Genomic DNA, 25458 nt, shown 5'->3' with positions numbered 1-25458 from the left:
AAAAAACGAAAAGATAAACTTTCTGCGGGACCTTGACTTGTGAGCTTAGGTTAATTTTTGACGCTGTTTTACACCGCGATAACTACTCTGTAGCTTCTAGCAAGTCGAAGAAAAGACGCAGTTTACATTACACTGTCGAATTAGTAGTTGTTATCAGTTTCAATATCAATTATTAATAATTTGCCTCAAAATACAAGAACATGTGTGATAACCTTTGTATCAGGCGTATTTTTCACTTCGAAAACTTTTTGTTCTTTGTCTCAGTAATTGAAAAGTTACAGTCATACTGTGGGGAAAACTGTAAATTGTAGTATACATAAATCTCTTTATCACAGCTAGATGTCGTAATTATGTTGACACTGAGTAAAGGGTATGCCACTCGCAAGGTGCGCGGTTACCTGTGACCCCATAAAATTCAGCATGGTCATGAATATTCATAAGTTCGCAGCTTATATAGTCTGACGGGTTTTCGCATCTTTAGTACTAAGATCTAACGAGAGAATAATTAAACATTAAATGAAAATATTTTTACTATAGGTGTGAATCATTCGTTCTAGTTGGTGGCGGTAACTTTGAGAGTTTCCCCTTCATTCGGCGAGGCACTCGGATCGGCAGCAGTGGGGGAATTAAAACCTTAGCGCGTGGCAGTGTGTAGCAGACCTCGCGCAAACCAACAGCGCTGCTGAGGGGAGAAGGAACAGCATCTCACAAATCTTGTGGAAGTCGTAGCTTTCATTTTGTTTCTCGCTCAGTGATAGACATGATGGGGAAAAGTGGGCTTCTTTTGGTTGGATTTGTGTTGTGCGTGGTGTATTTCAGTGGGGCAGTTTCAGCTTTCAGGACTTGCGCCGAGGCCCGCTATTGCTGCCCGGGCCGAAATAATACATGCTTTGCTCATGGACCCCGAATGGATAATGACAATAAGCAAGAAAGATGTTTTTGTGACCAGGAATGTGTCACTATGGGCGACTGCTGCATCGACTACACACAGACGTGCTCAGGTAATTTCTTACCAAAATATGTTGCCTAGCAACTTGTAGAATTATCAACATCTGTGCATGTAAGATAAAGCTAACCAAAAGCTCCTCAGATTAGCATTAAGATAATGATAGGCTACAGAAAGTAAATCTAGTGCCTTTTCCTACCATGGTACAATTTGTTTACCCATTTCAAAGAATTTAATTATTGGAGAAATCTGAACCCAAAATTAAGAATTTTTCTGGAGGGCAAGTGAGGTCGGCAGTAGATTACCACACAAAGAGTGCTAATTTAGAGGTTTATTACCGACAATCCTGACCCAGGGCTGTGTGTTTAGCTGGGCTGAGACTGGGGGCTGATCCTTGCCATTCAGAGACACTGGGGATGTCACTGTTGTATGTATCAATACACACTGGCTTTGTGTGCCACATTCAACTTTCGCTGTGAAAAATATGATTATCCAGCAGGTTTGCTAATATTCACACGGGGTGGCTCTGTATTGATAGAGATTTAACTGCCCAGGTATAATCAACCCAGACCCTTTAATATATCCCTTGGCAATGGCTCCACTAGACTGGAATTATTTTGTGCGTCTTTTTAGGGTTTTTTTTTCTGACCTCCCCAACAATAGTAATTTTTCTTGTGTGTTCTTGAGGAAGGGGATTTGTAAAATGTGGAATTGGTCAACAGTTTAATGGTTGCCTGTTATCTACCCTTTCTTTGAACCAAGTACACTGTAAACATCATAAAATTTTTGTTTTAGTTCAAATACAAAGTGAAGAGGCATTTATCATGCCAAGACTGCAGTAAGTCCAAAACCAGTTGTTATGTGCCCTGATCTCCTAAATTAAATGTCAAACTTGCACAAAAATCTCTTCTCTGCAATGTTTACTCTAGATAATTTTTTCTTCAATGTGTCTAACCTGTTACCTAACAATGAAATAATCCACACAAAGAAGTGTCTTCCCGTTTCTGTGATTATGCAGTGAAATATTGCTTCCTCCAATTTCTAAAAAGGTTGAGTAATGGTACCAAATTCCTTAGATTTTTTTTTCTTTTCCTTGATTATGACGTAATCTATTGGCCACAAAAGTTCGAAGAATCTTATTAAACACTTGATTGATGGAGTGTGTAGCTGATTTTGGAAGGTTGCTCAGCTTGTTATAAAGCAAGAATCATTGACCCCCTAACCAGTGCTGATAGCACCACCGACCCTGATAGTAGGGGGAGATCTCAGAGATGCTATTATCCTGACCATTCACCACAGAACTAGGCCATGTCTGTGTGGCTGTTTTTACTGATAGAGGCTTTCACAGAGACCTGCCATGTTTTTTTTCTCCACACTGTTTTGAGATTCTTGTGTTTCAGACATGTTTGAAGAAGATTTTGATAAAAGATGAAAGTTCTAGGTCAATTTTTTCCTTCAAAATGTTCTGTATTAAGTCTTAATTGAAAAAAGAAATAAACTATTAAAAATACATTAAATGCTGCCATGCTGTTGAAGATTTAGGATAGACACTATGCATATATTTTCTGTCAGACAGTCAAGACTAATTATGTTAACCTGATTTGACAACTCAGTGACCCAAAGGATGAACAGAGTTGCAGTCTGGAGGGTAATTAAGGATCTTACGGTCTTTCACCAGGGTATCTATTAGAGGGAATCCATTTATTAGGTCAGATCGGGTGACTCTTTAATTATTTGCAATGATTCCAAGCCAGTAACTAAGCCGACCCTGTGATCTTCAGCACTATTATCTTACCTCACCGCCACCCCCTTCAGAGCATTTTCAGAATTTTGAAGTTGTTTTGCCAGGAGGGATAGATTGTCTGGCAATTGCTTTTTAATCATACACATTGTCTCTAAGCAGTATGATTTACCCATTCTTTATGACCCATGGTTCTCTATATAGTGGCTCAAAATTATTATGTGATGGACGAAAAGAATGTTGCGTTTGGTCATATGCATTCATTTTTATGGCATGTTATAAATTTTTTTAAAAGATAATGTTTTAAAGTTCAAGTCAAGGCAAATGGATTAACATATGAATTCTTATTTGAACCAGTCCTTCATGATGGCCTGTTAAATTGTCCACACTCTTGAAAGGGGGAGACATCATTATGGCCACAATTCAGATTTCTGGACTCAGGTGGCTTGTAATTTGAACATTCTTTTAATTTTATGTTAATAAACTGTCAGATTTTTATTTTCGAGTGTGATGAATGATGCGACCAGAGAACTTGATCAATTGAATTTTTTATTTTGAGCATCGCATGTATCTGATAAATGCGGTGTGTGTGGACAGATAAAAGTAAAGGGCCGAATGATGCCCCTTGGCTAACCTAATGATGGGCCTGAAAAAGATAGGCATCTCCCATCATGGTGACACCCTGTGTATAGAATAGTGATGGCAAATTGATTTCATTGCTGTGGGACGACCGCTTGGTCAAACTCTTTTTTTTATTTTGACATTGAAGAGAAGGACTGGGTGTGTAATCAAATAGTTTGTGTTAACAGTTCTTGACTTCTGCCACTATCTGTCACTGCCAGGCTGGAATGAAGTCTAATGGATTCTTAAAGGACAAACACAAAGATAATGAGTCAATCTACATTAATTTATTAGTAAGGGGGAGAAATACAATTGAACCTTTGAGACCAACCTCTTAGATTTGGTTACCTTGGTCCTGAGTGGACACTTTAGTGCTGCTTTTCATCATGACTGTAGTATAATATTAATACTGACGAGACTGGAATACTGCCTTTCCTTTTAAAATCTTCCATCAATAACTTCTTTGTTTGAAAGAAATGTCACTTTTATTTTAACTATTTGGAAAGAATTTATTCTGAAACAAGAGATGTATAAAGAGTGAAAGTTCCCATAAATTATTTAAAATTTATAATCTCTTTAACAGTTGACTTTTTGTATCTTTACCCAAAAATCCAATCTATAATATCTTTTAGTGTGTTGTGCACCTGTTTAATGGCAAAACTAATTACCTAACAGATCACCTTGTGTAGTTCTGGGTAACAGAGGTAATGGTGTTTTTTAGTTAAATTAGGTGTCCGTGGTGATCTGGAATAATCAGGTGGTGCTTCTCACACCTGTTTGTTTTTTTGCAATAAACTGCATCATAAACCACATGACAAGTGGAGGAAAAGTTATCAGTAGTGACGACTCAAGTTAAAAAAACTGAGGGCACCATGACTTCTGTTGTTGAAATAAAGTTGAATTCAGGATGCATGGCTTTTGCAGATTGTAGTTTATGGCACAAGCAACAAGGATTAAAGGTTTATGAAATAAATCTTCCTAAAGCCAACCTCTATAGAGACAAACTGTCGTTTTACCTAACTATTGACCATAAATAACATCATTCATCCTGCTTCCTTAGAAATAGTGCACAAAAAAAGATCAGGCCCCGAAGATTTGAGTCCTTCTGGTTGATTAGTCCTATCATTGTTCGGACCCTCTCATCAGTGGGGGATATGTTCGGGGTAAGGTTCTGCGGGATCGGATTTTCTGTCTGACCAGGCTGCATTCATGAGGTGTTTTGTATGTTGTTAGACCCCATATTTGTCAGCTTGTTTGATGACTGTTCATATAATAATACAGCATGTCTGCCTATCAGCATAAAATGAAGTGAAGCATACATGGATAAAAACAGCATCAATGCTGAATGATTCTTACTTTAACTTGAATAGATATATCAGCATTCCAGCATTAGAAAATCAAGAGAGTAGGAATCAGGGTTAATAATTGACAAAGTAACGATATATGCTAAATAGTGCTAAATAGTGCTAAAAAGTAGATACAAGTAATTATAATTTGTACATGGATTTAAAGGTAAGAAAAACTGGAGTCACTGGTTGTTCTCCAATTCCAGCTGTTGCCATGATATGAATGGAGTGTGACTAGCGAGGAGTACTTGAGAGCATTAAGTAACTGTGTTTAATTGAGTCAATCAAGTCGGTTTGTACATGGACTGATCAGTCCTTTGTATACAAGTACTAGGTTATGATAATATTTGCTCAGGTCGTGTAAAAACAGCAGGCTCTGCTCGGGTTGTTGTTGGCAAAATCACAGGTTTCCTTTGAACTGTTCTGATTAATCCTTTTGTCTCCTTACCTAAACACACCTGTCTGTATTGGGGGTTATCTTAATGTCTTCTGTCGTGAACCCACTGTAACACAGGGTTATGCAGAAACGTGTCAAACTAGTACGCCCCTCAAAACAAAGCTCCCAAATTTTCCCTCCCTTGAATTGTTCCATCAGACTGTTCTATTTCTGTGTTTGCTTTCCTCTCATACACGCATCTTGAGACATTTTTAAGTAGAATAATGATGTATTATTGTCTGGCTTCTCTCCATTCCTTTTTTTTAAATTGGACATATCTGCACATCTGGATTAAGAATGATTCATTGCAGGAAAACTTAATGCATTTAACCTTGCAGTTGACCAGAAAATCACTACCATTTTCTTCTTTCATTCCTCTTTCAAAGGAGGGTATTGAGCATGACAAATCTAGCATAATGATAGCTAATCATGCCAGTGTGCCAGAATGGAATTTCTCTGACCCCTACTTTAAAGTCAATCAGCTGTTAATTGTTTGAAAGCATGGGGTGGGAAAGCCAAGGGAAGGATAACTTAGCTGAAACAGGAGAGAAGCCTCAGATAAAAATGTTACCTTTGAAAAAAGGTTTGTTGATTGACAGATTCCCAGGAATGTTAAAAGCTAAAAGTAAAAATATAGAAATGTAGACATTTTCCAACATGTTTTATAAACTCTGAACATCCCCCCAAAAGAAAAAAAATCAAATCCATAGATATTCAAAATAACTGTCTGACTTTGAGAGATGGTTCAGGGTATATCTTTGTATTTTTCTAGACGAATTGAAATGAAATGAATTGCTTCTCAGTTTTCGTCTCCAATGTGCAATAATCTGTCACCTACTGGGCACATTCTTTTTTTCTTTGTAACTTGAGAATAACTTTTTGAATTGGAGTGAATTGCTGGCCATCTCAATGTTGGTGGTTAGATAATTGGCTTTCCCACAAACCTGCATTTTAAATGATATGCAGATATTTCAAAAATCAATGTATTGAGTCAAGATTCAGTAAATTTAAAATTGAAAGAGTTCAAAAGTTATAAAAAAAAAGAGACTCCTGACTAGGTTCAGGGTTTGCTATGGTGCCATAGTTTGGAACGAATACTCGTTAAACAACGTATTGTATTGTTTAGCCAGTTTAACTTAGTTGAAAACTGTAATGTCATATATAAGTTACAAGAAGTTCTTACTTCATTGAGTTGAAAATGTGAAGAGTTACTTCCCATTTTTAGGATTTTTCTAAAGACTCTTGCTGCAATGGAAAGCCTAATATCTAATTATAAATTGTGAAATATTGAGAGAAGAATGTTAAACAAGGAATTTTGATTCCAATAGTAATGCAGTAAAGTTGAAAATGTAGATACTTGTGCTCCTTGATTAGGATTTTCTTCCTTGAGCCAAAAGCCTCTTGCAGCAGTGTAAAACATGTTATCACCTCTGTTGTGTAAACACAGTGTAGGCCTTATCATGAAGGATTAACACCTCTATAGACTGTCAGTAGCAACTTTCATCAGGCGGTGGGAATTCTGCAAGTAAAAATTCCCAGACCTAAAAGTCACTGATAAAAAGACAAGGAAATAAAATCCAAAAGTCCCCGGCCCTTCGTGAGCCCTTTGTTAGCCCTTGATGATCCTGCCGTACTGTCTCTGTCCTCTGAGATTACGCTGTCCTCCAAGATTGTGGTCCACATTTAAAGGGTCTATGCTTCGTCAGATACAACACCTGTTTGGGTTATGTACCACAGTATAATGATTAGTTGATTATTTCACATTGATTGAGAAGTTAATTCTTACCCCAGTCTCCCGCTGTTAAGCATGATTAGGTATTCATTACCTGTGGATCTGTAGGTAAATTGGATCTAGGATCAAACTTACGATGTGACCTGGTTTCACCAGGATTCAAAGGTTGCTGTTTGACATTACTCAGTGGGACAAAAGTGAAAGGAAGGAAACTTGAATTTATTTCAGTGTGTATCAAAGAAGAAAATCAGAGGGCTAAGAAATAAAATCACCAATATTTCTCAACTTTCCAGTCAGATTATGTCTATATTTATACTCACGAATCAACCGATGCCAACCTGGCCTGTTAAATCTTGACATAGAGAGGTTATAGTAATATAAAGGTTACTGGAGTAACTAAATCACAAATAAGTAACTTTGTAAATATAAGCAGATTAACCCACCCGAACCTGCAAGTTTTGATTTGGAATTATTTATTTTTAAAGCTTATGAACATATCTATTGTATTGTCAGCTAATCACAGTTTTGATTTTTGAAATCAATGGAACTCCTTACATTTTTAGTACAATATTCTACAAATCTGATTCATGAATCTTTCTCACTACAATTTTCCTTCTACATAAAGTCGCGAATGGTACCAACTATGGGGTCCAAAGAGTTCCCATCAAAGTGAACGTGTCATGTTGTGTTATTTGTAACTATTGGTTGAATAAGATCTGTAGTACAGAAAAACACTTTTATAATTATGTAATTTTGTTTTATTATAAGTGTAATTTGTTATATCCGTCAAGTTTACAACATGTAATAAAGTCATGGGGAATGAAAATCACTTCGCTGCAAGTGTCAATTCATTATAAGCGTGTTTGCTATTGAAATACATGCATTTCAAAAGAATGTCACATTTGAATACATGTCACTGTTATGGGTATTATATGGAATCCAATCTTTTTCATCATAGGTAAAGACTGTTTGGTAGATGAGTGGGGGTCATGGAGTAAGTGCAGCGAGACCTGTGGGTACGGAACCCAGCGGAGGAAGAGGAAGGTGCTGCGACACAGACAGAATGGCGGGAAACGGTGCCCCGTGCTCCATGAGAAGCGGGCCTGTGTCGGTGACCAGTGCTTTGCTGTCCAGTCGGTAGAATTCAGAGGGAAAGAACTTGGGGGTAAGTCCTTGTTTAATGATACAAGCATGAGGGACTGTAGATTCCTAATTAAATGTGAAGAATTAGTATCTGCAAAAAATCCTCGGTGATTTTAAATCTCACGATTTTAAAAACTTGCTTTTATTTTCAAAAAATTACAATATATATGATATTATATTAAAAGTTTGGTGCTCATTATTTTTCTCTCGATTTGATACAAAATAATGGAATCGCAGATTTATCGTTTATTTTAAATAAGGAATCTACAGTTACATAATTGTCCATGTGAGTATCTGTCTCATTTTTTGGTCGATCAGGAAGCAAACAAAATGTGAAAACTGTGTCATACTCCAGGGAATAGAGGGAATATCTGGTAATATTTTATAAGTCTAAAGCTTAAAGGAATTTTGTATTCATCACTAAATATACCCTATCATAATTTATCAAAGCAAGAGTATTCAAATTTTTTTATCTTTATTCATTTTCCTTATCAGTTATCAGGGAAACAGCTGTATCTCTCTTGTTTACATTTTAAAACTCTCAAAAAATAGCCTCTTGTTTACCAGTAGATGGGAAACAAACATTGAATCCTAAATAAATGAGATGTTTACGCATTCTGAAGAATTTCCCATTAAGCATGTCCATTGAGTTCATTGCAGTACTGTAGTTTACTCCGTGGCACAGTTTGACCTAGATGTAGATATCTGGGTTGCTGTAAGTATTGATGCAAAAGATCCCGACACAAGAGCCTGATAACCCTCCGCTTAACATTTAAGAAAGAGTTCAAGCAACTGATTTTGAACTCGATGGGAGGCTTCAGATACACATTTAACAGTTTGACATCAGTCCCTGTTTTTATCCTATGGCTCCCAATAGGATGACTTGGGTCTTTGGAGTTATTAAATATTGCCAATCCTTAGATCACTTTGATGTTAGGAATGTGAATGAAAAAATTACAGGAATAATGAATTACAGCAGTTCCAAATTATAGGGATAAGTCTCTGAGAGGCAGGTGTTGTTGTTACAACTGCGCAGTACAGTAGTACTCGGTAACTGTGTCTTACTAAAGTACTTGTAACTTACACTGACTTTATTATGGAATCAAGAATTTTAATAAAGGTACATTTTCACTTCCGAAAAATATCTGTTGTTTGTCCTCTCCTCTTCTTTTATCAATGAAGTTTATGAGTTCATCTATCAACCAACTCGTGACAAGTAATGATTCATTTAAATTTGATTCTAAACTCTTTTTTACCTTATTGAGTGCAACATGAAGCTATGATTATCAGTCAAGTAACTGCTCTCTTTTCTAGATCATTGAATTCTCTTTGGAGCATGACCGTATTACTACAACAGTTCCTGTGTATCCTCTTTATTGCATGAATATCATTATGTATTGTAAAGGCATACTCAAAATTAATTCACAACAAGGTTCATAAACATTGAGCAAATCTCCCATGGAGTTCAATATGCACAAACTGATAGGAATGAATGAATGAAGGAGCCACGGAAATTACAGACATATTATGAAAGAGGAACAAGTCACTCTGTGTAGAGTGTTCAGTGTAGAGTGTTTGGCAGTTGCCGTCTCTTCGATTCCCCTCTGTTTTTGTGTACCAGGTCTTGTTTCCCATTATCAACATCTTGTACACTGATTATGACAGGGGCTCTTGTCTGGGAAGAATTCAGTCCAAACACTCTGGCTACATGTGAGCTAAGCTACCAATAATTGAGAGAGGACACCCCCCTGTGTGAAAGCCAGACGCAGCTGCCCGCCTCTAATGAAGAAAATGATTTCATTTTTGATTCTGACGTATTCAGTAGACCAGTTGTTTCCGCCTCCTCTCTGTGGTTGATGCCAATGGAGTGTTTTGCTCATAGCCTCTTGCTCTCTTTGATTTGATTTAATACAACCACATCTTTAGCCAGTTTTGAACATCATAATAACCAGGTCAATCATTATGCATCAGTGCATGTGTTGATACTTATTATTTTATCAGGCTATACTTAGGAACATGTAGTGGTAAACAGTGGAAAAAAGAGGGGGAAGGGGGGACTACTTTCCAAGACGTAGGGAAGCAAAGCTCAAGTGTGACAAGCTAGCACTAAGAACTTGGGACAAAAATTATGTTATTAGGAAGAAAAATCATTTTTAGTGACACATGGCAATAAAATATGCCATTATTAATGAAGTAGCATTAAATGAACTGTTTTAAATAGCCATGGCAATGATTGATAGAGGTGATAAATGAACAGTGCTAAACAGTTAGACGAACAGTAAAACCTGTGTGGTCTTCGGCTCACTGTAATGGCATTATTGAAGAATATCAACCCTCTCTTAAAAAAAGGGTTCCCTTAATTCACATAGATAGTGGCGGTGTTTTGCCAAATGAAGTATCAAGAAACTCTATCAAAAACAAGCAAAAGAAACCCTCAAGCATAGAAAACGCTGTAACGTGAGGGAGAATCCTGATGAACAAAAAAGGAAACAGGTGGATACTAGCAGAACTAACTGGTATAACAGGAGCAAAACAAATCCCAAGCCATGAACAAACTGTACAGATGGTTTCTGCTATAGGTCACCCCTGAACTGCATTTTTACTGGAACAAAAGAAATTATATTTTATGAATGACATTTAAAAATTATGTTCTCATGATTAGAGATTTTTATGAACCATTTTGGCATCACATTTCACTGACTGTAAAATTTTATGAATGATAATTGTGCTGATAAGATCTCCAATTAGGCTATAGTAAATCATATTTCCTGCAATTATACTCTGGCAATACACTGGTGATAAGGCAATGAATGAGTTAGCAGTATACTTACTGAATAAGCCCATTTCCAGTTTCTGTGGAGCACCTGGACATCTATTCTCAGTAAGATCTGAGGTTGTGCAAGGTCAAATTAGGTTGATCTTTAGAATAACTTGGTGTTTTGTTGATGCCTACAGTATAGATGGCTGCATCATCAATCTTCAATCTGGATTTTTTAAACTTTAGTTTGGTCATCAAACCTTGAAGATTTATTTCATACTAGATCACCATTTCTTCTTATTTTACTACAGTTCAAACACAATTCACATAGGATTCACAATTAAAGTATAATGAATAATTATAAACATTTATCGGTTTTTCAAACTTATAAGTCTTTGATAAAAAATGCTGATATTTAAGGTATTGATATTTAACATGTGACAAAGTGCTGAGGAAGGAACAAAAATATTTGCTGCCTTATAATACCAAGTAGTACAGAGCATGACAATTAATCATACATTAATTGTTGCCCTAATTAGTACCTGTCAGCTTCACATTTCTTTCCTTGCCCTTGAATTATGAGGGCTTTCATCCACTCAAGGTTAAACCCTTAGTACAAAACAGTTTGTCCTAATCTGGTTCTCGATGATAAATGACCAGTTGTTCTATACACTATTATTTTTATGGCACATTAATGTGCATGGCGGTCACTATGATATTTAACAGTGAAGGTTACCCCAGTACAAATCAACAGTTTAACACACCACAACTTCCAGTCTGGAGGTTTTTCTTTATCTCTCACCTTTGTGAGATCATCTCTGACAAGTAAAAGTGGTGGTTTTGTGGTAGGTAGCCTGTATGAAGGTGTTTGACAGACCAGACAATAATAAATGCTCTACCCCAGACAAGTGATGTGCGGTTTATAATGAGGATTTAAAAGATGGCCCGCAGGTCAAGCTTTGTGGTTTTCTTCATACCTTAATATTTTTGTGAAATATTTTCATATTTACATTACAAATACTGCTGGATGATCTCATAATTTACTTGGGTAAAATATTTAGAAGTGATATATCCCGTAAAATGAAGAATGTTTTTCAAGCAGTTATAAAGTACACTGTCGAACTATATAAAGAGCCGTAATGTGATAATGTGATAAAGAAGATAAGAAATATTTTGTGAATGAAAGAGAAAAAAAAGGCATAATTGTCACACCAATAGGGTAATCATTATGTTTGAAATTCATACTTCGGGGTCAAAAGGGGGCAAACAATATAACAATGAAACTCATTTACTTTGAATGAGCTAATGTATGGCCCCCATGGTTTATTGTATGTTGAAAAGTTATAAGAAGTTTTAGATTTGTAACATTATCCTTTTATCTTTTGAGCTTTGTTTGAAGTCAGTTATGATCCCCTTATGAACATGGCTGTCTTAGAGTGTTCATGTTAAGCTGTTAGGTTCATAATCTGTTGTTTATCTTTGTCTCTGTCTCTTTTAATGTACTTTAGTGGAAGCCCTCAGATTGGTATCAGCATTTTAATACTTTGTAGAATATGACCCTTATAATTACTCCTAAAACACCCTTTTAAAACTTTGATAGAGTTTTCATAGACTTCTAAATGGTATGCACTTAACTTTTGTATGAGATATATGGCATTTGATCCATGTACCTGTGTGCATGCAATGAGCTGCACATAACATCAAAGAAAATTCTAAAATAGGTTAACCCAGGTTGGCAATATTGTCACATACATTGCCATTGTTCAAAATTCAAGTGACACCTGGTTTTGAATTACAGGTCACAAGTTGATGTATTAATATTAAATATACAGTGTGTCTTTGAATATTGACATGCTCTTTTGTTGAAAGAATTTTTGTTTATATTAAAGCTGAAAAAAATATCCTATTGGGATATCTTTTTTGAAAGAAGTAAATTGCTTTAACTACAATGTTTGTAATTGATTCTCCCAGTAGGGGAGATAATCTTAGTTGAGTAATACCCAATAATCTCCCCTTAATCTGAGTAATGGCTAGATTTTCTGGCATTTTCCTGGCTTAGTGAGTGTGATACAGACATGAAAAAGTTTGAGATTCTTCCCATTTTCTCTGGATTTTTCACTATTTGTCTATGTACTCAATCAACTTTATTTCCCAAACGAAATTTGAATTCCTATGTAAGAAAAGGTAATGTAGAAACCAAAGGATAAATATTTGTAGATGTAAGTGTATGTTTCCTGTGAACAAGGAGAGCTGTTCTCTTTATACATAATAGAAGTGATTTATATTACAATTGTACTTAGTGATGAAGTGGTTTATGGTAGCTACAGTTTAATACTTCTGGCCTGATCTTTTGACCTGTGCGGGATACAGCTTGCTCTCTGTCTTTCTTTTCTAAATTAAAGTTATTGTTAGTTAAAGTCCTGTAGTATAAATTTTGCCATAGTGTCACGGTAGTAATTATTTTTACAATGCAGGATGCTAGACATCCAACCCCTAAATCTCCTCTTTAGACCAGCTTTTTCTATTAAGAAAATATTACGGTAGGATCCTAAATAAATCAAGATTTTAATTTTTGTCTTATATGCTTAATAAAACTTAACTACCCCTTTTATAAGCAGAGAGAGAAGCCAACAGGAAGAAAATTGTATTTGTTGAAATGTAAAGAGGTAAATTAAATTTTTTAAATTCTGTACTGTATTTTGCATGAAATTAGCTCTTGGGAAATTTATTCAATCTTGAACTCTTTGGTTGTTCAGACTGTCAAATTGAGAGAAGTTTGGGGAGAGGGGGCTTGAAATGTTTGTTTTCTGCACATAGCCAGAGTTATTATAAGTATTGTTCCCTGGTGACTATCGGGGACCGTGTTGATAATCCACCTCCCCTCTCATTGGTTACCAGCTCACCCTAGAGAGAGAGACCTCATTATCATACAGAGCACAAACAAAATTACAAGTAGTCAGCCCAATTAGACATCCAGCTAAGGTTTTATTTCTTCTACATTTTGGGGGCCTAGTATATTTGCAACTTTGAAGTTTACTGAGTCAAATAACCCGCTTGATGAGGCTTGACAATGGGGTATATTTACAAACACATAGATGACTCCTTATTCAGGAATGCACTTGCTGAGTGGAACACTTTTTCTCATGCACCATTGTAACGAAATCATGAATAGAGCCTAGACCCCTGTACTTATACTGCTGATTTAGTTCCCTTCTCAGCATGAGAATTCGCTTTTGTTGAATAAACAATGACATTGTTCATGCATCATTTTTGAGGTATTTATATAATGCTAGAAAGTGATCTGGACAAATGAACCCTTCTAAGGACTTCTATGGCAGTATAAAACGTATACACTACTTCCACAAACTGATTTCAATGAATTCATCATTAGGACTTTTTTGCTTAATGTTTCCCAAAACAAATATTCATTTTTGTGAAAATTGCACTATTTGGGAGGTAATGTTGCATTTTTGGTAGAAGATTAAATGCCAGACTTCTTGACATGGTGGTTTGCATATTTTCCGTCTTATTTTACCTGATAAGCATCTTTCATTTTTACTTTTGAAAAATAATCCCTCCTGATAATATGAGACTGAGCTCTGTGTGAAAAACAGAGAGGAAAATATGGAATTACTGACACTTATTGTTTACATCTTCTCGCACGCCGAGTGTCATGGGTCCCGAAAAAGAGGCCTCTTGACACTCCCCATTCACAAAATCCTGTCATGAAACAATGTGCAAACAGTCATCAGACTTAAAGGACTTAACTACTGCATGCTGCAATGCAAAATAATCCTCATTTGGAACAATTTATCAGAATGCAGGGGAAGTAATAAATGTCAGATATATGAAACAAGTTATCTCCCTTTTGACCCCTCTTGGTGCCTGTGTTTGTTTTGTTGTAATGAATACAGACAACATGTGTGTCTCCCGTTGGAGTTAAATATCCATGTAACAGAAAGTTACTGTACTCTTGTAAAAATTTATAAGAAGTTAAGCAAAAATAAAACAATATTTCTTTGATAATAAAAGTGTTACTAGTTTTATTGTCAAGAGAGGCTACGTGCGCTATAAAGTAAAACCAGGCTTCAATGGCAAAAAGATGGATTATAGTACAAGTTTAAATTGGTTAACGTATGTTTACTCTGAGAATGTGTCACTTCCGTTGTTCAGATTTTGTAAATAGTACCTTGTAAATATATTTTGGTAATGTAAAGATATTTAAAATATGATTCATCCTCAAGATTTCTTTAAGTATACATAATAATGAAATGAACTCTCTTGCCTTTTGCAGAAGTTGGAAATATTTTACCAGCAGAGTTTGGAAGATGGAGAACAAGCAGTCAATACAGCATGAGACACGATATAAGAAGGAACCTTATAGAAAACCGCCTGAGCAATGAAGTCCCAACTAGATTAGCGTAAGTAATATCTTCTGAGGTTACTAGTAAAGATGGACCACATGTTTCCCTATTCTTTGCAGATTACTTGGATCACACTGGGTACCTTGCTTTGATCATTTTGTCTGTAGACCATACCCATCCATGTATTAGTGGTAAAGCAGCATTTACCTCTAAATCCTTACACCTGGTTATTTACCTGTGTCTACCTTGTCCCAGGTGTGCAGATAGGACATGGAATTTCTCAAGATGCACTTTTTTCGTCACATAATACCATAAATAGATTTGGGTTGTGAAAACTGGTTCTCTCAGTCTATATATTTCTTGCGACCTACTGACAATAAAGTAACTTAAGCAAGGTTAATTGAAATAATGTTTTGCACCTGGAAACCACTGACTTCAAAGGGCTTGGGTCCACCTACCTGTACAGTAATGGTCAGAATATCAAACTACACTCGCAGGTCACATTTCTCTTTGAACATCAAATTCTAATTTTGAAGTAGGAATTGATGCCACCTATTCAATTCAGATTAACCTTATTGTGAACAGATTACAATTTCATGTAGAAACTGAGATGCCTTGCTTTCACCATAAGAAAGGACAGTAAGCAATTTGTCAGTGGGTGGTTTGAGGGGGAAGAAGTATGGTAAACTAACAGATTGTCTGGCCAGACAATGTGATTCAGATATAGACAATGTATACAGTCGCATTCTAGTCCCAGGGTTCCCTGGGAGACATCTTTCTGAAGCTTCACCAAAGTTTACCAGTCAATAAATAGGAAGTGTGAGGATAACTTTTTAATATAAAATCTACCTTCCACCCAAAACATTCATGAAATCTTTCACAAAATAAGCCCAATATTTATCGGCATTTCTCTTGAATGGCCCGTTTTGCACAAATGAAACATGACTCTTCCATCCCGAGTAACTGGTAAGTATTGCTCATAGGTTAATTACTGGGGAACCAAGGGCATCAGGAAAGGGCTACTGGCAGAACTGCTTACTCAAAGAGTGTATTTGCCAAGGGAAAGCCGACACCCTGATCCATGAATTAACTCATCCAGTAAAGAGGCCATGCAGCCAAGAAATTGACTGGTGTTGATAGTTATATTGAATTTCAGCAAGTTTCAGCACTGTTTAGAGGTTGTCTATAGCATGCCACGTTTAATTGGGATTAAATTTTGTGCCAGTTTTTGATGGTCGAGCACTGAAGTACCTTCCATTTGAAACAAAAATACCCATCAAAGGGAGTGAAATATTTCAAGGTTTTAAATGATCAAAAAAAGAATTCTTAAGTAGCAACCTCTTGATAATTTAGACTGTTCATTTCTGGTTTGTGCTAAATAAGTTAAATAACTGCAGTGTCGTCAAATTCTTTGAACATGCATTTTTACTTTCATTGATCATTGAGCATCTTTTGAATATTGCTACAATAACAGAAGATGTGAACTATCATTTGCTCTCTCTCGTGGAACACGATCGGTGTAAATTTCACACTTGAATCTTATGAATGATTATACAGTGCTTAGAATGTGAATGGATCAGGAATGTGGGTAATGTCTATGCTCAAAGTCTTACTTTACGTAATTGTTGTGGAAAATAGGATAAACATTGGTTATACCCCTCAAAGCCTCCCATCTTAAGAGCTTTCCAGATAAAAATGAGAAATTAATGTATTTTTCTCACAGAATCGTGAAATATGTGTTTTCTTTAACTTCAGAAACCTCTAGCTAGGAGGCAACTGCAGGATATGTTTTGAGCCTTGTAGATCTTTGTTAGGTGGTCGTGGTGCAAAAGACTAGTTCAATCTCCATCAAATTTCATAAGTTAGGCTGTCTAGAGATTTCAGACTAGGCAGGGCTTTTATATTGTGTGCTTTATTCAAATTCAATGTGTTAGACTTGCCAACTTCGTAATGAAACCAGAATAAGACTGAAAAATAACAACAGGCTCTGAAATGTTTACTAATCATATGATGAAATCTTTTATCTTCAAAATCCAACAGCAAGTTATGTCATTTAAAAAATTAAAATATGAAAGATTTTGAATTTTTAAATATTCTCAGCAGACTTATCATATACATGTACATGTATTATCAAATGTGGTGGTGCTAAAAAATGATTTTGAGAAGCGTAGATTAGTTTTGATAGTTTATAAATGATACATGCAGGTGCTAAATATTTGATCAGGTTTCTACAACGTAATCTTTACTTTGACAAAAGGGTGCTTTATACTGATAAGTGCATCCTCTGGAACATAAGACTATCTTCAAGACACCTGGTTGACAAGGAGAAAAAATCCCTCAATCCACGCAAATCCATCATTACGTCCACTTAACTGCACCTCACTTATGAGGAGGTCACGGTTTTCCTAGTAATCTTCTTTGTATGAAAAATGAATGCAATTACAAAATTTGACAGTCGCACAAAGAATTAATTTCACTTGATTGTTGCTTTCGTAACTTAAAGCCATCAGAACACCCCACAAATAAATCTATTGAAGTGTAGCGTGAAATGATGATTGACAGAAGTGAGATACAGAGTATCATCTACATGGCGACCGATTGTGAGAACTTTAATTTAATAGGACAGTAAATTCGCAGGGATCAGTAACCTGAGATATTTATTTTTTCACTTTCTTTCTTAAAAAAGTACAAGCTATTCTTATGTTCAGGCTTCTGTGCACTTTTAAATGCATATGGGTAAAACTGGGTCCCTGTATCCAATAATACCATTAAAGATTAATCCCGTGGAAGGCCAGATGTTAATAAGGCCTGATTAGACCCAATAAAACAGACATCACGTTTATGACTCCAAGTTTTTTTTTAATTCTATGATTGATAGATAAGTATCTAGGTTACACCCGGTAAGAAGGGAGATGGGATTAAAAATCTGCCATACATTCGTGTCTGGTTCGAGTTAAGGTGTTTATTCAAGCATGAAGAATATCTGGTTCTGATGATGGGAAGTAAACATCTCCGGACGTGACTTTTTACTTGTCACAATGCTAAAGTACGAAAGTAATAAATCCCAAGAAAAACCTTTCTTTGTAAAACAGTTATGAAATTGGGAATCTTTTCAAAAAATTTCTCTTTTGAGTCAACAACATCCAGAGATCAAGTTAACAAAAACCTGTATTTATAGATAATTGCAGTAATGAATGGATAGAGCTGACTACAAAATACATAACCTAGTTCTCTGCTTGGTTAGTCGTACAAATAGTTTATTTCTTTGGATGCTGTAGGTTTCTTATTATAAATCCAATGTGAAGGGACTGTATATAATTTGTCTGCCCTAGAAGTCTAAAAAGTGGTTGAAATTAGATTATAAGGGAGGAGAGGATTCATTCTAAGGTTAGAAACTTTAACAAGGGATTAAGCAGCTTGCCAGAATCTCTAATCTGTCCTGTCTCTTTAGCCTAAGATTTCGTGTTTAGTTTTATTCTCGTACTTTTTGATCCTGCAATCTAACAGAAATAGTTGCTCCGAGTTTAAAGCCAGACAGTCCTATATAATACATCACAATGAGTGCATGCAGTTTATTGAGTGGACTCCATTTTTTATTGCAGATACTGCGCCAGATTCACCATCGTTTCCACGAGCTTGTACTGCAACACCACCGAATTCTCCAAAAAGTGGGCCAATGAACTGCAGTTGAGGAAGACAGTGTGTGTACAGTGTGACCCATTCGCGATGGACAAGGACCTGGGAACACGCTGCAAGGGGCATGGCGTCTACAAGGAGGTGACCCGCTGGAACGCTGTTGACGTCCCATACTGTACCGGCTTGTGGAGACAGGAGACCGAACCTACAGACTGTGTGTGTGATGTGGATCTGAAAGACAGCTTCATCTTAATCTGAGCGGGTGGACAGACAAATTATTATAAGAACAGTGTATATGATTGTATTAGCGTATAGTTCACATAATGGTACATCTCTATGTTTTGTAGGTTTGATTGGTTAATTAGTCCTTTAACTGCGAAATACAGTGTCTTTTTAACCAAACCTGGTCTTGCAATTTGGGTTAAGGACCACCAGCAAAAGAGAAATTTCATCTTTATTAGGAAAAGATATGAAATGTAGAGTACTTTTGACTTGTACTTTGAGAAAAGCATTGGACCGAGTGATTCATTGTACATCCTGTTCAGTTTTTGCACGATCATGGGTTTTTTTCTTTAAATTCTGGAAGGTTGTAAAAATTGAGATAGTGCTAAATTGGATGTAGGAACATGTGACCATAGACATGTTAAACTTTTTAAATGAGGAGATCACTTATGTTTGGCCAGTACCATATTTAGATCTATAGTAAAAATTTAGCACATATATATATATTCAAATAAAGATACTCATACAAAACATATGACCCAAATCCTCCAGATCCTTCTAAGATTTCAATGCATTTTTATCCATCTGTATAGCTAATCATTAATGTGAATAATACTCAAAAGTCCTGTGAATAACATTTGAATATGAATCATAACCAACAAATACCTCGCTACAATAACACACAAAGCATCATGGGTAATGGAACTCATCATCCAATCAACGAAGATCTTGAGAAAAACAAACGGTTTATTATTTGTAAATAAAATTAGAAAAGTCTTGTACAAATTTAGTAGATTTATTAAATCAAGCTGATTGAAATGGTGCTTCCAGATTATTGAACAAAATTATATAACCAGAAACTGCTTCAAATGTTTATGAATTGGCCTTATTTATCCAAAATATGATGCTTTACATACACACTGCAAGGAATCCTTTACTATAAGCCGGCGGTATTTGGTACACCATGCCACCCAAGAGGAGCATGGCTGACCAAAAGGCCGGGGCTTGCGAATAAAACAAGGATTGTCTGATTGTGGCCCTTAAGTATAGCTTATGTGTGGCCGCGGTATGTCCTGTCTGCTAGCTTTACTTGTGTGCATCTCTTTGCAAGGAATCCATTATGTGTATTGAAGATTTGTTGTAGAATTTCTGTAGACTTGTTATCCATTTCATTCTGATGGAGGTAATTATTCTATCATTGCATGTACACACATTTTTACATAAAACTATCTGTTAACCTTGATATTTAGCTTTTGTACTAGATTTTTCACTTTTGCTATAATCTTTTCCCCTGTAATGTTCAGTTTTTTGGATGTTGTGATAGCCTAAACACAAAAGAATTATGAGATTCACAGCAAACTTGAATTTTCTGTTGGAAGGAAAATTGTCAATGCATGCATCTCATTTTGTAAATATAAATACTGATTTTAGTGAATTCTCATTTTTAATTCTATGTATTGATTCAGAAATAAAAATATATTAGTTAAAAGTATTGTCATGTTGTCATCTCTTGTGTTTTAAGGTCTTCAAAGACTTCCAAGCTTGATATGCTGTAACATATTTTTAATTCTTTAAAAACTTTTATCAAAATAAAACTTTGCTTATATGATAATCATTTTCAGAAAAAAATATCTTGATTGATTTTCAATCAATATTTTGTGACAAACTTGACTGGACAGAAATCACTAAGGTTTTGTAAGATGGAATGAGACAGTGATATATTATTTATTATATTAATTAGAATGAAAGTACATCAAATTGAGGGTGACTGACATACAAATTTAATTACAAAAAAATACACCAAAAGGCCAATGGGCCACAACACTCACCTGAGGAAATAATGGCCCTCAAACCAAATAATTTTTTCCTATCTAATTGAGACTATTTCTATGCTTAAAAACTTCTATCAGATATTGTGGCCTCATCCCACCTCCAGAGGTCATGCTCTGAACAAATTAGAAACTACCCAACTAGAGGATGCTTCCAATATAAATATGACAAATTATATCTTTGTTGTTCTTGAAAAGCAGATATTTAAAACTTTTTTATAAAGTATTTCTTTGTAAAATATTGATCGGCCATTACGGCCCATCCTGCCCATGGGGAACATGATTTAAAGAAACTTGGATGACAATGGTATGTAAAACTGGGTCCCACTGTATCCCTTGCAGTCATGAATTGAACAATGTTAAATATACACTACCTGATGATGCTTCTATATAAATTGACTAGTTTTGAGAAGAAGATTTTTATTGATTTTTCTTTTGTATTTTAATGTAAAACTTTGAATGACAATCATTGCCCATTTTTTCGTGAATCTACACTACCGGTTTGTCAAAGTCTTCACAAAAGTTACATATTTTCTGGCCAAGCAGTTTTTGAGATTGTGGTTCATCCAATTTTCACTTTCTAAATAATCTCCCACTGGAAGAGTTCCATTGGAAGAAAGGGTGGCCCTTCATTTGAACAAATTGTAATTCACTTCACCTAATGATACTCTGTACAAAGTTTGTTTGAAAATTGGCCCTGTGGTTCTAGAGAAGATAAAAGTATGAAAAGTTTACAACATCATCGATGACTATGTCGCAATGAAAGACAACAGACAAATTTTGTTCAGAAATGCTCACTTGAGTGTGACTCAGGTGAGCTAATAAGATGTAAGGGGTAGTTGCAAAAAATTTGTGTAGAGTAACCCTTTTAATATAGCAATTGTTCAAACATATATTATGGAACTACTTGAACAAATCTATGTTTTCCCCTTGAGTTTCCACTGTCCTATTCTTTTCCGACTTTCCATCACAAAATCACTAAATTCCCATTCATTTGGTAAAGTGGTCTCCTTTATAGGTGTTTGCCCTACATTATGCATCTGAAGATCATTTTCATATACAGATTTTCTGTTTTTAGCTTCTTCAAAGAAACATGCTTTAAATGGGAGCATTTCTTCTGTCAAGCCCGTGCAAAGAAATCTGTAATTGACTGCTAGCCAAGTGACCAAAACTGCTTCCACTGAAAACATGTTTTTACATGTTGAAGAAAAGAGAGGAATAAGGGAACTTTCTAAAAAGACATCATGCTCTGAATCATATAACATCAAAAGCATTGCACTACTCTTGAAGCCTACACATGGAATGAGAAAATTGGGCAGCTCAGGGTGTGTTCTTTTTTGCAAAAATGAAAACACAATAGTCTCTGCAACCAGCTGTGGATTTCTACTCAAATTGTCACTTATCAGTTTAACCTCTACAGGAGATTTTCCACCGGGACTGTCTTGTTCCTTCTCCAAATTTTCAATAACAAGGTCATTCTTGATAATAACGTCCACACTGCCATGCCATACTTTCAGGTTTCCTGCAAGAAAAAACGTGAAACATGCAATGCGTCTCCATTAGAAAATTATAAAACTGTTATGAATTTTACAATTTTTATATAAGTGACCATGTACATGCAAGATGACCTTGGTCAAGATTATGACACACTCGCACTCTCTGGTCATAAAAATCTCTGTATCAAGTGTGAACTCCAAATGATTTTCCAAGGATATAGACCAGACAAGAATTTTCTGTTTTCTGCCTGTGACCTTTAAGTTGCAGATGACTTTGGTCAAAGGTCAAGGTCAGGACATATCCTTGAATCATAAGCAATCTTTGAATCAAATAAGAGCTTCCAGTGATTCTCCATTTCAAAGTTATAGCCTAGACATGAGTTTTATTCTCTTTATTGTCAATGATCTTGAACTTGTCAAAATGATCTGAAGTCATTAGAAATTTTGTACCAAGTATGACTAAAAATACCCTTACAGAAATGTTGACGGATGACTGACAATGAACTAGGAACAACACCATGAGTCAGTTGACCTAAAACTAAACTTTTATAGAGAATCTATCACAGACACAATGAAACAGAAGCCTTGCCCAGGTGACCTAAAATCTATTGTTCAATTATATTTACTATATACCTATACTGGTATCTCCAAAATCTCCAGTCAATACACAGTTTCCATCACTGCAGCTGCATCTTTTTCCTCTTTCACTTTTACAGCCTTTGTAAATAGTGAAGTCTGGTGAAATTGCCAGCTTTCCGAAAAGATGGTTTGCCAGCAGAGTCGTCATGTCCGTTTCACTTTCAGCATTTGCATCAACCATCTCAACTGCAAAATTAGATTTCAAAATATCAATGCATTTTCACTATATGAAATATAAAATAGAGCCTAACCCTAACATCAGCATCGGCCATGAATTTCATATTTAAAGAAGTGGCACCCTTCCTTTACATTAACCAGTGCTTAGTGTGATTGCCAAATACTGTAGATTCCTAATTAAATGTGAAGAATTAATATCCACGAAAAATCCGAGAAGCACCTTTCACAGATTCGAAAAATTCGCCATTATTTTCTGAGAGTTATACTACCATTTGTGATTGCAAAACATACTTTATCCATATTTATTATAGTTTACAACCATTTAAAATGGTTTTACAGATGAAGCCATTGTTGTAAATTTGGATTAGATTACCATTCATAAACATCACAACCATTAAATATTGTTTTATAGATGAAACAATAGTTAAAGAATTGCTTCATAAATATTTATGTGACTTGGCGTTCCATACTTTTTTGTATCTCTACTTTCGCTTTTGGACCTGATACTGAAAGCAGAAAGTAGCCAACCAACCTACCTCCTAATTTCAAAATCTTGACAAGTTTTTCTAGGATAATTTTTTCATGCTTTGCTTCGGGAATATTTCCATGGAGAAAATCAATTGCAATGTTTATTCCTCGTCTGAATACATCTCCCAAAATGAAGCCTCTATCCAAATTTTCTAGTTCACAAAATGCTTTACTAAAGGATACGGGACTCGCTGCGTTAGATGACGTAACTTTGTACGGTAACAACATGGATTTGAATGAACAAAGAGTAAATATAGCTGTTGATAAGTCGTCTAGGATAATTGGCGACACGAGACTTGGAGACAGACACGAATCTATCTTTCTCCGTTTACTTGTAGATGGTCCATGATCGTGAACACGCTCGGCCATATTACTGGCAATAGTAAACACGGTGCACGTCAAAGCGCCCCTCAACAAAACCGCCCCAGTTCATAGAACGCTGAACCATCGTTTTTGCCCCTTAGCATATTGTCATAACCACACGCAATAGTTGAACATTTATTTAGTCAACAACGCTAAATAGTTATGAATCAATTTGTTTCTGTTGTAACGGGGTGGGAGAAATAATGACGCACCAGACCGGGATTCGAACCCGGGGCCCCCTGAATTTCTAGTCAGGTGCTCTACCAACTGAGCAATCTGGCGCCGGTATTCGAACCGGTCTGACAGTCACACTTGTATATTGGACCTAAATGCATGTTCGAACTTGTATCATGAAATCGATTTTATTTGGGGGAGGTGCAAACGCCGCATGCATTAGTAAATCTTTGTCAACAATCTCAAGATGACGGCAGGTTTGTTGACCAATCATCTACAGATATTTTTTTCTTAATAAAAAAAACATTGTCTGTTTCACTGAAAAATTGCAGAACTTTGCGGATTTATAAAAGGAAGGGTATTCCAACTCTCCTTCAGTTTTGAAAATGGTGTAGAAAGGTGGAAAGAAAGAAAATTGAGAGATAGAAAATAAAAATTTTAGAAGAGCATAGGCGTCGGAACCGGGGGGGCTAGGGGGGGGCTTAGCCCCCCCCCCCCCACTTTTTTTGCAAATTTATACCTTACCATTAGAAACATAGCATAATAGAGGGGTCAGCCCCCCCACTTTTTCACGCAGGAAAGATTATTGTTTCTAAATTTACCTTGAAAGATTGAAAAGTTGGATTCACAAGCATAGTACTCCCCCCCCCCCCCCCCCCCCCCCCCCCCCCCACGGATTAGGAATTTCATGATTTTTTGGGAAAAAATTTTTTGGGTAAGTAATTCTTTTTTTTACGGGAATTATAGGTATACTCCGGTACAATATCTAGGGGATGAACCCCCTTAAAATTGCATAAATATAACAGAATATAACAGTTTTTTAACAGAAAAACATGATACTAATGTGTGCAATATTTTCCTACAAATTATTACTGAACACTGTGTAAAGCTAGTTTAAATGATTATGTAGAAATACAACCATAGAGAGGGGTTTGAAATTCAGATATATCGAAGAAAAGGCCCAGGGGCCACACCGCTCACCCATTTGTAGTTTTAGCATTTGGGAGAAGATTAAAAAGACTTCAATCTACACTTTCCGAAGATACTTTAACAAGTTTCATCTTTTCTAGCTTAATTTGCTTTTTAGAAAATTCTGAAATATTTTCTCCAAAAATGTCCACGTAAACCTGATTGTTGCCCCACCCAACCCTGGAAATCATGATTTGAACAAACTTGAATCTACACTACCTGAGAATGCTAAGAAATGCGCACAAATTTAATATAGCTTTTCTAGTCAATTGGTTTTTAAGAAGAGTCTTAATTTTTTTTCTTATACATATCGATACGTGAAATGCTACCCCATTATG

General features: G+C 35.9%; 2 protein-coding genes across 2 annotated transcripts; one reads left to right on the top strand and one right to left on the bottom strand.

Moving 5' to 3' along the window:
• Positions 1-477: 477 nt before the first annotated feature.
• LOC128187862 (somatomedin-B and thrombospondin type-1 domain-containing protein-like) lies at positions 478-20437 on the top strand. The gene is made up of 4 exons (XM_052858506.1): positions 478-1001; positions 7781-7987; positions 15018-15144; positions 18690-20437. Exons 1-4 carry the CDS (start codon positions 761-763, stop codon positions 18979-18981), a joined length of 867 nt encoding a protein of 288 aa, XP_052714466.1. The 5' UTR covers positions 478-760; the 3' UTR covers positions 18982-20437.
• A 214-nt stretch (positions 20438-20651) lies between these two features.
• On the bottom strand, positions 20652-24055 carry LOC128187861 (uncharacterized). The gene is made up of 3 exons (XM_052858505.1): positions 23623-24055; positions 22904-23095; positions 20652-22296 (listed from the first exon to the last, which is right to left on the bottom strand). The coding sequence occupies exons 1-3, from the start codon at positions 23981-23983 to the stop codon at positions 21692-21694; spliced, it is 1158 nt and encodes a 385-aa protein (XP_052714465.1). The 5' UTR covers positions 23984-24055; the 3' UTR covers positions 20652-21691.
• Between the last annotated feature and the right edge of the window lie 1403 nt (positions 24056-25458).

Source organism: Crassostrea angulata, chromosome 6 (genome assembly GCF_025612915.1).
Source record: "Crassostrea angulata isolate pt1a10 chromosome 6, ASM2561291v2, whole genome shotgun sequence".
Lineage (NCBI taxonomy): Eukaryota > Metazoa > Mollusca > Bivalvia > Ostreida > Ostreidae > Magallana > Magallana angulata.
The sequence above is the reverse complement of the archived record's forward strand: the minus strand, read 5'-3'. Positions and strand labels throughout refer to the sequence as shown.

What these genes read in the sequence shown, in the direction of transcription:
- LOC128187862 (XM_052858506.1), top strand. Translation starts at nt 761, where the DNA reads ATGATGGGGAAAAGTGGGCTTCTTTTGGTTGGATTTGTGTTGTGCGTG. An exon ending in CTACACACAGACGTGCTCAG is followed by an intron (nt 1,002 to 7,780) that starts GTAATTTCTTAC and finishes TTTTCATCATAG; the next exon opens with GTAAAGACTGTTTGGTAGAT. An exon ending in CAGAGGGAAAGAACTTGGGG is followed by an intron (nt 7,988 to 15,017) that starts GTAAGTCCTTGT and finishes TGCCTTTTGCAG; the next exon opens with AAGTTGGAAATATTTTACCA.
- LOC128187861 (XM_052858505.1), bottom strand. Translation starts at nt 23,983, where the DNA reads ATGGCCGAGCGTGTTCACGATCATGGACCATCTACAAGTAAACGGAGA. An exon ending in CAAGATTTTGAAATTAGGAG is followed by an intron (nt 23,096 to 23,622) that starts GTAGGTTGGTTG and finishes CTAATTTTGCAG; the next exon opens with TTGAGATGGTTGATGCAAAT. An exon ending in TTTTGGAGATACCAGTATAG is followed by an intron (nt 22,297 to 22,903) that starts GTATATAGTAAA and finishes TTTTTCTTGCAG; the next exon opens with GAAACCTGAAAGTATGGCAT.